The 13,193-nt window shown below is 56.6% G+C and overlaps 1 protein-coding gene across 2 annotated transcripts in view; it reads right to left on the minus strand.

Annotated features, from left to right (window-relative positions):
* CAMTA1 (calmodulin binding transcription activator 1) overlaps positions 1-13,193 on the minus strand; it is a 913,233-nt gene that overhangs the window by 263,057 nt on the left and 636,983 nt on the right. For both annotated transcript variants that reach the window (XM_055083802.1, XM_028487894.2), the window contains one exon: positions 7,604-7,675. In XM_055083802.1, coding sequence (XP_054939777.1) covers positions 7,604-7,675 — 72 coding nt within the window. The remainder of the gene's footprint in view (positions 1-7,603; positions 7,676-13,193) is intronic.

Raw genomic sequence — 13,193 nt, forward strand, 5'->3', positions numbered from 1 at the left:
ACCCTGACCCTAACCCTAACCCTAACCCTAACCCTAGCCCTAACCCTAACCCTAGCCTTAACCCTAAACCTAACCCTAACCATAGACAAAACACTAAACCTAACCGTAACCCTAGACATAACCCTAAACCTAACCCTAAGCCCTAACCCTAACCCTAGCCCTAACCCTAACCCTAACCCTAGCCTTAACCCTAAACCTAACCCTAACCATAGACAAAACACTAAACCTAACCGTAACCCTAGACATAACCCTAAACCTAACCCTAAGCCCTAACCCTAACCCTAGCCCTAACCCTAACCCTAACCCTAGCCTTAACCCTAAACCTAACCCTAACCCTAAACCTAACCCTAACCATAGACAAAACACTAAACCTAACCGTAACCCTAGACATAACCCTAACCCTAACCCTAGCCCTAACCCTAACCCTAACCCTAACCCTAACCCTAAACCCTAACCCTAACCCTAACCCTAAACCCTAACCCTAACCCTAACCCTAAACCCTAACCCTAACCCTAACCCTAAACCCTAACCCTAACCCTAACCCTAAACCCTAACCCTAACCCTAACCCTAAACCCTAACCCTAACCCTAACCCTAAACCCTAACCCTAACCCTAACCCTAAACCCTAACCCTAACCCTAACCCTAAACCCTAACCCTAACCCTAACCCTAAACCCTAACCCTAACCCTAACCCTAAACCCTAACCCTAACCCTAACCCTAAACCCTAACCCTAACCCTAACCCTAAACCCTAACCCTAACCCTAACCCTAAACCCTAACCCTAACCCTAACCCTAAACCCTAACCCTAACCCTAACCCTAAACCCTAACCCTAACCCTAACCCTAAACCCTAACCCTAACCCTAACCCTAAACCCTAACCCTAACCCTAACCCTAAACCCTAACCCTAACCCTAACCCTAAACCCTAACCCTAACCCTAACCCTAAACCCTAACCCTAACCCTAACCCTAAACCCTAACCCTAACCCTAACCCTAAACCCTAACCCTAACCCTAACCCTAAACCCTAACCCTAACCCTAACCCTAAACCCTAACCCTAACCCTAACCCTAAACCCTAACCCTAACCCTAACCCTAAACCCTAACCCTAACCCTAACCCTAAACCCTAACCCTAACCCTAACCCTAAACCCTAACCCTAACCCTAACCCTAAACCCTAACCCTAACCCTAACCCTAAACCCTAACCCTAACCCTAACCCTAAACCCTAACCCTAACCCTAACCCTAAACCCTAACCCTAACCCTAACCCTAAACCCTAACCCTAACCCTAACCCTAAACCCTAACCCTAACCCTAACCCTAAACCCTAACCCTAACCCTAACCCTAAACCCTAACCCTAACCCTAACCCTAAACCCTAACCCTAACCCTAACCCTAAACCCTAACCCTAACCCTAACCCTAAACCCTAACCCTAACCCTAACCCTAAACCCTAACCCTAACCCTAACCCTAAACCCTAACCCTAACCCTAACCCTAAACCCTAACCCTAACCCTAACCCTAAACCCTAACCCTAACCCTAACCCTAAACCCTAACCCTAACCCTAACCCTAAACCCTAACCCTAACCCTAACCCTAAACCCTAACCCTAACCCTAACCCTAAACCCTAACCCTAACCCTAACCCTAAACCCTAACCCTAACCCTAACCCTAAACCCTAACCCTAACCCTAACCCTAAACCCTAACCCTAACCCTAACCCTAAACCCTAACCCTAACCCTAACCCTAAACCCTAACCCTAACCCTAACCCTAAACCCTAACCCTAACCCTAACCCTAAACCCTAACCCTAACCCTAACCCTAAACCCTAACCCTAACCCTAACCCTAAACCCTAACCCTAACCCTAACCCTAAACCCTAACCCTAACCCTAACCCTAAACCCTAACCCTAACCCTAACCCTAAACCCTAACCCTAACCCTAACCCTAAACCCTAACCCTAACCCTAACCCTAAACCCTAACCCTAACCCTAACCCTAAACCCTAACCCTAACCCTAACCCTAAACCCTAACCCTAACCCTAACCCTAAACCCTAACCTAACCCTAACCCTAACCCTAGCCCTAACCCTAACCCTAGCCTTAACCCTAAACCTAACCCTAACCATAGACAAAACACTAAACCTAACCGTAACCCTAGACATAACCCTAAACCTAACCCTAAGCCCTAACCCTAACCCCAGCCCTAACCCTAACCCTAACCCTAGCCCTAACCCTAACCCTAGCCTTAACCCTAAACCTAACCCTAACCCTAAACCTAACCCTAACCATAGACAAAACACTAAACCTAACCGTAACCCTAGACATAACCCTAACCCTAACCCTAGCCCTAACCCTAACCCTAACCCTAACCCTAGCCTTAACCCTAAACCTAACCCTAACCATAGACAAAACACTAAACCTAACCGTAACCGTAGACATAACCCTAACCCTAACCCTAACCCTAGCCCTAACCCTACACCTAACCCTAACCCTGGGAGGTCTTGGGCCACTGCCTCCCCCCAGCAGCTGCCCTTTAAGTCCCCTCCTCCTGGCAGGAGAAATGCCCTCCTCCCAGGGCCCTGCTCGGGGGGACTTCCCCCCCCCAGTCCTGGTATTTCTGCCTCAGGAAAGCCTGCTAAAGGCCAGCTGGGGGCCCACAATCCAACAAAGGGATTCAGAGCCTCAGCTCAACAGCCCAGGCCTCGCCAGCCAGGTGGGGAAGTGCGGTTCTCATGGGCACTTGTCAGGGGAGCCTGGGCTCTGTCCGAGCAACGCTGGGGTCTCCCTCCTGCCCTGGAAGGCAGCGAGTCCTCTGGCTGAGGCCTCCCTCCACTCCAGGGTGGGGAGCTCTGGGGGGCCAGCGCAGCCTGGAGTGAGCCCCCTTGGTAAGCTGGCTCTACCCCCGCCGCCCCTGCGCTCTTCCGCGCTGCCTCTGTACTGTGGCACTTGGTGGAGACGAGCCCCCTGCACCCACTGTTCCTGGGGGTTCTGGGTTGGCAAAGCTCAAGGTCAGGCAGGAGGCAGAGAGTGTGGGGTCGAAGGGCAGCTGCCCCTCCGTGACCGCCCGGCCTGGGACGAGGTGCTTGAAGCTGTCTCTAGCCCCTCCCTATGAGAAGGGTAACAATGGCATCCCGGCGAGAAGAGATGGGCGCCCTGGGAGGCTGGTCTTCTCCCGGGTGACACGGGGGCCCGTGGTGAGGGGCCGGTGCACTGCCTGGCCCAGACTCAGTACCCGGGGTGGCCGGGTGCCAGAACTTGGAACCCAAACGTCTGCCACTCTCAGTGATCCAGGAGCCCCCAGTCCCGGGGTCCCCCAAAGCCCCAGCGTCCCTGTATTTGCACAGCAGCACTCAGGGGCCTGCAGGCCTGTGTGTGAACTGCGGGGTGGTCCGGGGGGCAGCCCCGCTGCCTCTGCCCCTGCGAGCTGATCTCAACAGACACGCCGCCCCGAATGAATGGTGGTGGCAGACACACAGGGACACACCCCCTGCTTCACTTGAGCACGGAAAACATTCATTAAGCATTTTAGAGGACAAGGGCAAAAAGAAAAACACTCATTAGAAGCAGAAATAGTTTCCAAATGAGCCATACAGAATCTGCTGGCAAGTCTGGCCTGACATGGGGCTTGTCCTCCTGGGGGAGCAGGCAGGGGGAAGAGTGCACAGAAGGAGGGGCCGCGGGGCCCAAGACGGGTCACAGAAGGAGGCAGGAAGGCCTGAGCCAGAGCGCTAGAAAATCCCAAAGAGGAGAGGCCACGGTGGCAGAGATGGAGGCCGAGCACCCTGGCTGTCTGGCCCAGCGTTGCAGCGGCCCAGCCTGCAGGAGGGGCCGCACCTCCACGGCCCCAGCAAGGCTCAGGGCCTGGGAGGATGCAGTGATAACCATGTTCAAGGCCACGCGGGCAGAGGCAAGAAGGAGCCGGGAAGCCTGATGCCAGCCTGGCTCCGTCGCTGACCGGCTGGGTGACCCTGGGCCTGACCCTGCCCTCTCTGGGCCTCAGCGTCTGTCTGGGAAATGCAGCAGCTGAGCTTGGGGCAGCCCGTAAGGGCCCTGCCAGCCGTGACACATGGAGCCCTCAATGGTGCTGCCGATGTGAGGAAAGGAGCTGCCTGCCGGCCAGCAGCAGGGGCTTCTCAAGGCCCCAGGGCCCCGCAGAAGCAGCCTGAGCTCGGGTCCTCTGGGGTCTGGAGACGCTGCCCGTGCAGGGGACCACGTGGTGCCCACAGGGCGCGGCAATGACCTTAGGTGCCGTGGGCTGGACGGGCTTCAGTCCCTCCACTCTGGGGGAAGGTTCTGGTTCCTCAGTGTCTGCCGGCTCCCGTCCGGATAAAATATTTATAGCGAGATAGAGAGAGAGAGAGAGAGAGGGAGGTGGCACCTACCCGCACAGTCAGGTTACCCGGAAGCTAAGTGCCGCGTCAGCTGCTGCCCTTTTCTTCCTCCTCCTCCCTGACCTCTGTGCCTGGGTGTGACATGCCGGCCCCTCCCCTGTCCTGTGCAGCAGGGGCGGCGCAGGGGGTGCTGGCCCCTCCCGATCTGGCTGAGGCTCTGTGCTGGGCACTCAGAGGAGACGGAGGGAGGCAGGCGGCTCCCCTGGGGAGCTTACAGTCTGCCTGGAGAGGAAAGCCAGGTCTGTGTGGGTAGGGTCCCCGCTGTGCTAAGTGGCCTTGGGATTAGCGATGTCAGTTTGAGGATCTCCGAGGAAGGAGGCGGCCTGCTCCACTGGGACGGCAGTGGCCGGATGGACGGGGCTGCTCCCAGAAGAAACTCTCCTTCATCCAGAAGCCCGCCCTCCCTCCCTCCCTCCCAGCCCCCTTCCTTTCAGGGGGCTCCCCCTGTCCCGGCCAGCCCACTAGCCTGGGCGGTGGGGTGCGAGGGGCGTGGCCACCCAGTGCGCCCTTGGTCAGCAGCAAGTCACGCTTAGGGGACACGCTGGCTTCTTTGTTGCCTAGTGGGCACCCGAGTTGCCTCTTCCTCGGCTCTCACCCCGTCACGGCGCCCTGACGCTTCCACCCCCACCCCAAGCCTTTTTCTTGGTAAGTGGGGTCAGAGACAAACTTGGGCCAATTTCTATGTGGGCCAGCGTCTCACGGCTTCTAGCCTATTTAATATCAGAGAAATTAAACCTGGCCACGCCGCCTTCTTATCCCGGTGTTGTAATTAGCATCAGAACAAATTGCCCAGAGCAGGGGGCTCGCCCTGGAGCTCCAGGGTCCGGGGTGGGACTTGCGGATGCGCTAGTTTCCTTGGCTTTTCTCCTTAACCTCCTCCTGCCCAGCGCTGACCCAGGAGCAGGAGCCCCCCACCCGTGTACATTCCCGCTTTGTCACCTGCTCACAGAAACTCGGGGACGCAGAGGCGGGGGTGGAGAGACAACTCTCCAGGGACCCGGAGAGAAGATAAAGACTCAGATTAGCCCTGGAGAAGCAAGATCTGTGATCCTGGCCTTTGGGGAGACTCGGGTTCCCCGCCAGCTGGAAGGTAACAAACCCAGACGCACATGAGTCACCCCAGGTATGACTCCAGCACGCAGTGGCCAGGATCGGAGCACCGGGGAGGGGAGGGCTGGGGCAGAGAAGCAGCAACCCTCCCACTCCTTGCGTGGCCCCAGAAACAAGGCAAGGGCGGCCCGGGCTAAGAGGGACCTGGCTCAAGGGGCCTGAGCGAGTGGAGTCCAGGCTGGGTAGCAATTGGCTCAGACTCCAAGGCGGCCCGGTGGCGTCTGAGGCCGGGCAAGGAGATCTACTGAAAGCCACGGGAGCCTGAGGGAATGCAGGCGTGGGTGTGGGAGAGGGGTCTGGAGGAGAGAGAGGAAGCAGCCTTGGAGAGCAGACAGCTGGGGCTGCCGGAGGGGCGAGCTGGCGGGAAGCTGGCCGCGGGGGCGTGGCTCCCTCAGGAGGGCGGCAGCCAGGCCCGGCAGAGAGAGCACAGCAAAGAGGTGTCCTGATGGGGCCTGAAAGGTGAAAACACCAACGTGGGACCTGGGGGGATGGAGGCCCAGGAAGGAAGGAGCTCACAAGGGCTGCTTGAGGTGAAAGCGTTTCTCTGGCAGCCACAGCGCGACCCTGGAGACACAGGGACATGTTCTAACTGCACCAGATCTCTGCTGTCAAGGAGGAGCCCACACCCGCCTCCTGCAGCCACGGAGAAGACCCTTCACCAAATGGCAAAATGCCTTCGGTCCATTCTTATTAACAAGACCTGGAAACTAGCATCCCAGGATTACACTGAAGGTCCCTTTCACAAGGACGCAGGGCTGAGCAAGTAGAAAGGCAGGTGTTACCACGCCAGCCTCGGAGGGGGACAGACCCGGGAGACTATAACGGGCAAAGGTGTCGGGGAAGCCGTGTCTGCAAATCAGCACCTCGTCTGACAGTCTCAGGTGCCACCCGCCAATGAACTTATTGAACCACAGACAATTATTTCTGGGAACTAAGGAGAACGGAAGTGTATGGCGGCGGGGGCAGGGGGTTGGTTGGGGGAGGTGAGGACGAGTTGATGGACAGAGGGCCCGGTCTAGGTGTGGACACTGAGGCAGCCCTGCGCCCAGCAGACACCTTCCAGGCCACCTTCCCTGGGACCAGTGGCCCTTCTGCACTCCATGACATGTGCAGCTCTCTTCTCTCAGAACACGTGTCATGAGCGTTGGCGGGGGGCTGGCTTTCCCACCTGCTGGACCCCTCCCAACCGCGTCCCCCAGGTCAGGGAGATCCCCAGACCCCCGGGGCCCAGGCTAACTTGGATGCAGAAAGTGAGACCTCTGGGGGAAAAGGCCAGAGGCAGCAATTCCTGGGCAGAGGCAGTAGTAAGAAGCTGGGGTGATGCTGCCGGGGCCCCCCGGGGATGTGTTCTACAGAGAGCAGCTGCAAATCAGAGGTCGAGCTTTGGAAAGGACCCAGGTCCAGGCTCGCTGGGCAGACCCCTCAGACCTTCCCAGTCACAGCAACACCTTCCACAAGCAAGACGACCACCAACACAACCAGCCGGCTCTTGGCTGGGCGGCCTCGGGGCTGTGCACCAGCACCATGGACAGAGATCTGGGAGCCAGGCCTCCCTTGGAGCTTTGGCGACTGGGTGGCTCCTCCACCCCTTTCTCCATCCTGCTCCACAGCAGACATCACAAATCGATTACAGAGCTCCTTCCCTCTGAGCCAGGAGCTCCTGGTCTCCCAACAACCATCCCAGTCCATCCAACTACAACTGGCATGACTCTGGGAGCTGATTTTCCACATGGGCTGGCGACGAACCCACATGCGGTTTTCAGTGCAAAGGCTTTTCTCAGTCAGGGGCACGTTGCCCACCCAGCCTTTTTCCTGTCCTCAATCAGAGGAGACCGAGGCACCCTGGAAGCAGCTGGCAGGATGTTATCCTCACGCGGCGGGCAAGGACGCCCCCCACCAGGCTTCCTCCCCTTGCTGGCATCTGACATCACACCGGGCCGGCCCCGAAGCTGGCCTCAGCGCCACACGCCGACATCCCTAGGAAAGCTGGCCAGGGTGCCTGGGCCTGGGGCCGCCGCACGCAGGAGCCCCACCCCACTCAGCTCCCTCCGCAGACCCTTCCCCAGCACCGGAGACGGAAGAAGAATCCAGTCCCAGCCACCTACCTGAAGGAGCCAGTAGCACCTCCGGTGGAAGGTGGGGATGATGGAGGAATGGACATAGCAGCCGTACAAGCACTAGGGAGAGAGGAAAAACGAGAGTTCAGTTGGAAAGAGGGAAGGAAGGGAGGAAGACGGCGCAACAGAGAAGGGGCAAGAGAGGGCCGCGGACGCTGCCACCACCCCAGGGAGACCGAGGCGCGGGCGCCTCCACATCCGGCTCCAGGACCAAGGCTAAGGTCTGGGACACACCTAGGAAGCACAGCTGGGAAACACCAGTGGGCAAACGTGGATGGACAGCTGGGGTGCTCACCCTTGTGAGGGCCATGGGGGCACGTGGGAACCCGGAAAAGCCAGGCGCCGCGGGAATGCACATATGTATACATTTTGCCTATCATTTGAGGGGCGGGGGTTTACCCTGATGTCCATGCACAGAGCCTGGGTTAAGACCCCTTGGTGTACGGGGAGGGACGGAAGGTTACAGAATTGCTTCGAGCACACACACACATTCCAGACCTTTCCCAGCCGAGGAGAGCCGTTCCTGGCAGCCCTGGCTGGTAGGAGCTCCGAGGCTGGGGGGGTCAGGGAGGGGCAGCACTGCCTAGGACTGACTTCCAGAGCTTGGGACCCGCTGTGCCTACCCCGACTGGCTGGGTTTTATTTACAGTTTTCTAGTCACATTTGTGTTTGTTCCAAGTATAAACCTGCATCTTTTTTTTTTTTTTTTTTTTTTGCGGTACGCGGGCCTCTCACTGCTGCGGCCTCTCCCGTCGCTCTTCCCGGACCGGGGCGCGAACCCGCGTCCCCTGCGTCGGCAGGCGGACGCGCAACCACTGCGCCACCAGGGAAGCCCTAAACCTGCATCTTTTACAGATGGATTTGGTTTTAGAAACCAGCTGGAGCCAGATTGGAGAAGAAGGTGGGTGAGGATTCAAGTTCAGGAGCAGCATGTAGAGGGGACGTGAAGAGGGCCAGCTCTCGTGGAGCTTGTCACTTAGATCCAGGAGGGCGGAGCTGACCGGTGGGACAAGTCAGGGGGGCACACCGTGCGCTGGGCACCTTGGGGGCTTGCCTGCCCCCACCCCCAAGGGGTGAGGAAAAGGGGCTAAGGAGAACAGTTGTGTCCTTCCTGAAACTGAACGCTCAGAGTCTGAGTGGGAGGAAATTTGGCCTTTTCTTTTGGAGCCTCCAATTCCAAACTAGAATGAGCTCCCTTCTGTTTTCTTTGGAGTTCCCCTAGCTTCCCAAAGCGCCCGTTCCAGAAGGGGTGGGGCAGAAAAAGAAGGCAGGAGCACAGAGCCTCAGAGGATGCAGGATGGGCAGGGCCTTCCCTTCCCCTCTCAGTATAGACCCCCAGCACCGACACCAATTCTGCAGAGAGACGTGGCCGGCAGCTCTGCATTTACAGCTTTCATCAGATATTTTTCACACTCCCCCAAAAAGACCAAGTGCAATTTGGTTTGACTAGGAGTCCATCTGAGCCTTCCTCGCCTGTCTGATCAACAGAGTTGAAAGAGAAATCATTTTGGACTATGGGATTCTGGCTGCAAGAAAATCAGATTTCCAATATGTTAGAACTTTTACAGATTGCTGTGTCAGCTGGGACTTAAGCCCCGTACAAACCAAACAAACAACGCGGAAATTAATTTAAACGACTCCCTTGCAATTCTTGCCCACGAAATGTATTTATTATTAAGAAGGCAATATTCTTTCCTGACTTTTCTGGTTTTCAGTAAACTGTGTGCTTCTTTCTTTTTTCAAAAAAAAAAAAAATGGATAGCTCATTCCTTCTCGCCAGAGGAGACTCGTGTTTGGACATTTTCTGTGAGCGTGTGGCTGCAACGGATGAGCAACCCACCTGCAACTTACACCAGCCCTTTTCCTTTGTAATTTGGGTGTTCTCGTGGGCAGCTTCGTGCCTTTCACTCATGCAGTGAGCCCGATGGAGGGAGACTTAAACTGCTGAGAGAGGAATTCTCTTCCTCTCTTTGAAGTAAAAGGCTTCCCGTCTGCTATTTCTCACTGTTCATTCCTCTCGAGAGTTTGCCGCGAATGCCCTGCTTCACCTGTCTCTTTCTCTTTCTACTGCTTTTTCTTGAACTTGAAAAGAACACGGTTGATTTGCAGTGCCATCTCGCCCTTCATCCAACGCGTGACTATCTGTGCTGGGCTGCGGCAACCTTGAACCTCGTACTAAGGAATCACGGAGACTTTACCCAACGCCTACTGCGTGTCCCTCCTGTGAGAGCCCAGGAAGAAAGCACAGCCCGTTCTCCCCCAGGACACCCCAGCACCCCTCTCTCAGGCACCCTCCCCACCCCAGAACCATCCAATAAACAGAAGGATGTGAAAAAGAAAAATCGCCGTTTCTACATCAAGGCTCGTGCATTTTAATCAGAGGAATCCTTGGGGCCTCACTCAGAACTTGGTCTATTTTTAGATATTTACTGTAAACACCTTGGTGATCCGATGTCTCTGGTCTCCACAGATGAGAACCACAGTCTTAGGAAGGTGGGAGAGAGGTACCCCTGACGGCCGTGAGCCAAGTCAAATGGCATCAAGGGAGGAAGCTCCCCACGTGGCCCCAAGTACTCAGGAAGCCTGAGGGCGTCGGACCCTTCCCACGTTGCCTGGCCCAGCGCACTGGTCACCCCGTTGCTCACTTGTCCATCTCTATCCCCTGGACGGGGGCTCCTGGCAGGCAGGACCTTTGAATGAAGGGGGCCCACAGCTCCCCCACCCAGTACCCTCAGGACACCGGTCTCTACAGCCTGGTACAGGGAAGGATCCAGAGACAGCACATGTTTAATGTCTGCTTGTGGAACTCCGAAGGCTCAAGTCTTTCTAAAACAAGACTAGAAAACCATCCTGAAAAATGGCTCCACGTTTAGCGCGTAAAGGGTTGAGCTTCAGTTTCAGGGAAAAGTGACAGGTGTTGGGTAGCTGGGTTCCCTTGTCTGGAAGGAGGCTTCTGGTGCCCAGTCTTGGGGAGCTAGAGTCAGCAAGGGAGGCTTTCTGAGCGAGGGATCCTGCCTGAAGTGGGAGACCTGCTGTTCACCAGCTGGGAGGGCCCTTGTCCTGTCCGGCTGCAAAACGGGCACCGTCCTTTTTCTGTCCTCTGGGTGGCTGTGAGGGTCGAGAGCTGATGCCTGTGCTCGGCTGCCCAGGGCAGCAGGGGAGAGAGGGTTCAGAGGAAGCTATGGGGGCTTTCAGGGGAGCACGGTTGAAAGGGAAGCGTGAAAGAGAGTATTTCCAGCTTCAGGAAATGCACGTGGGGACACGAGGTGAGACACAGGGGGCGGGGCTTGAGGACCTGTAAGGACATTGGGATGGACTGGAGTGTCCACTGCCCGGGGGTGCGGCGAGAGGCAAGTTCTGGGGAGACAAAGCGGGTCAGATCACAGAAGGCCACAGGGCCTACAGCAAGGACGTTGGCTTCACCCTGGGGCGGCTGGGAACAAAGGAACATCTGCGTTCCGAAGCTCACTGTGGCAGCCGTGTGGCCAGGGACCAGGGTCGGGGAGGGCGGGGGCACCAGGTCCAGTCCTGAGTCCAGGAGGCATGCTGGGACCAGAGGCGGCAGCAGCAGAGACATGGAAACACTGGCAGGGGTAAGGATGACGCCCAGCTTCTGGCTGTGCAGACAGGTGCACGGGTACACAGTGGCCCCGCTCACAGGAAACCCCGGGGCTGCAGCAGGCTGATTTCAGATTTCTCTGGAGCTCGTAAGGCCCCCAGGGGGAGACACACAGGAAGCAGTAAGTTTCTGAGACCTGGTGCTGGATCTGGGCTGGCAACAGAGATCCCCACGTGCTCCGCACAGGGACGGCGTTGGAGTCACGTGGAGAGGCCCAGAGTGGGGTCCATCCACTCAGGCTGCTTTCTGCAGCACAGAGCCACGCCTCCTGGCTCAGGTGGACAGAGCAGGCGAGGCCTGGGCTTGCAGGTGCCCCGAGCAGCAGACACGTGGCGTGCTGCGCTGCCTCACCGCGTGCCACGTACCTCACAACCCCAGACCACGCACGGCCCCGTCCTCATCCCAGGCTCTCTGGCCGGTTCCCACCGTCACCACTGCCCTCACGCTGGACCGCTTCTGCCCATTTCCAGTCCTCACGACAGCGTCATCACCAAGCCAGTCGGGGACAAATTGCACGCTATGTCACGACGCAGCGTATCCAATCCATTCCCCTTAACCCCACCAAGCAAGAAAGCAATCAACTTCGTCTGTAGTCCTCTGTGTTGTACAAACTCCTGGTGCTTTTTGATCAGGCTCTGGGGGTCCCTTGGGGGGTCCCTGGGTTGAGCTTTGCATTTGGGGGCCGTGATATGCTGGGAGGGAGAGTCACATCCCGGGGCTGGCGGATGCAGCTGCGTGTGCATGTGTGTAAGCGGGTGGGTGCACACGCGTGTGGAGGTGTGTACGGGAAAGCACGCCCTGGGCCCCTTGTTTATGTGTATCGCATAAAACAAAGAAAGAAAAAGAGAAAGCAACCAGCTGTTTATAGGAAACTCAGGAGAACGTCACCCTGTAGATGAAAGCAACGTTCAAATTAGTTCTATTGGGAAATGAAGGTCTGACATCTTCCCTTTCACATGACAGTGGAGCAAGGAAGAATTTTTTTCTTAAATACTCAAAATTGCTTGTATGAGTCTACGGGGCTTTTTTTTTTTTTTTCTTAAATAAAGAGGAAAGATAAAATTACAGGGGAAACCAATAGCAAACAGAGCTCCCTTCAGTTCAAAATATATGCTTCAGAAAGGGACGTTTCTGAAGAAGGCATCAGCCCCAAACCTCCTCAGAGGGACTTTTCCCCAACAGACTCAGCTGCCAGGGGTCCCCTGGGGGCCAAAGGTCCATTAGGGCTTGACACCCGATGGCCTCGGTGGGCCAAGAAGGGAGCATCTCAGGTGGTGAGCGCAGCTTTATTGGTGGGGGGTCGGGACTGGACAGTGGGTCCCCTTTAGCTCCAGCTCTCAGTGGCTCCGAGAGATGAAGCTGCTTCTCCATCTCTGTCTCTCTGTGTCTCTCTGGCATGAGCTCAGCCCTCTCACTGTCCCCTCCACTCTCTAGAAAATGGCTGACTTGCTGTCCCCACTTCCAGGCTTTCCCTCATACTGTCCCACTCCCCAGGGCGGGTTTCGTCCTCTCCTGTGCAAACCCTACCCTGCCCGAGTCCATCTCAGATGCTCCCTCCTCCGGGGAGCCTCTCCTGACCCGGCCAGGGGGAGGAGCCCCTGGAAATGACCCATCTGGGGTCAGGGGGCAGCACGGGAGGTGGACTCTGCCTTGGGGTATCATAGACACCATCTCTGTCACCATTAGCTCCCCTATCGCAGGGGCTGGCAGACTTTCTGCAAAGGGCCAGATGGTAGATGTTCTCGGCCTCGTGAGTTAGATGGTCTCTGCTGTAGCTGCCCACCTCTGCCTTGTGGGGCGAAAGCAGCTTAGAACGACAGGTAATGAATGTGTCCCCAAACTTCATGGACATTGTAAATTGAACTTTGCATACTTTTCACCTGTCATGACTATCATCCTTCTTTTGATTTTTTTCCCCCCAACCATTAAAGAAAAACGTGGAGACCATTCTTAGCTCAT

Source organism: Physeter macrocephalus, chromosome 3 (genome assembly GCF_002837175.3).
Source record: "Physeter macrocephalus isolate SW-GA chromosome 3, ASM283717v5, whole genome shotgun sequence".
Classification (NCBI taxonomy): Eukaryota; Metazoa; Chordata; class Mammalia; order Artiodactyla; family Physeteridae; genus Physeter; species Physeter macrocephalus.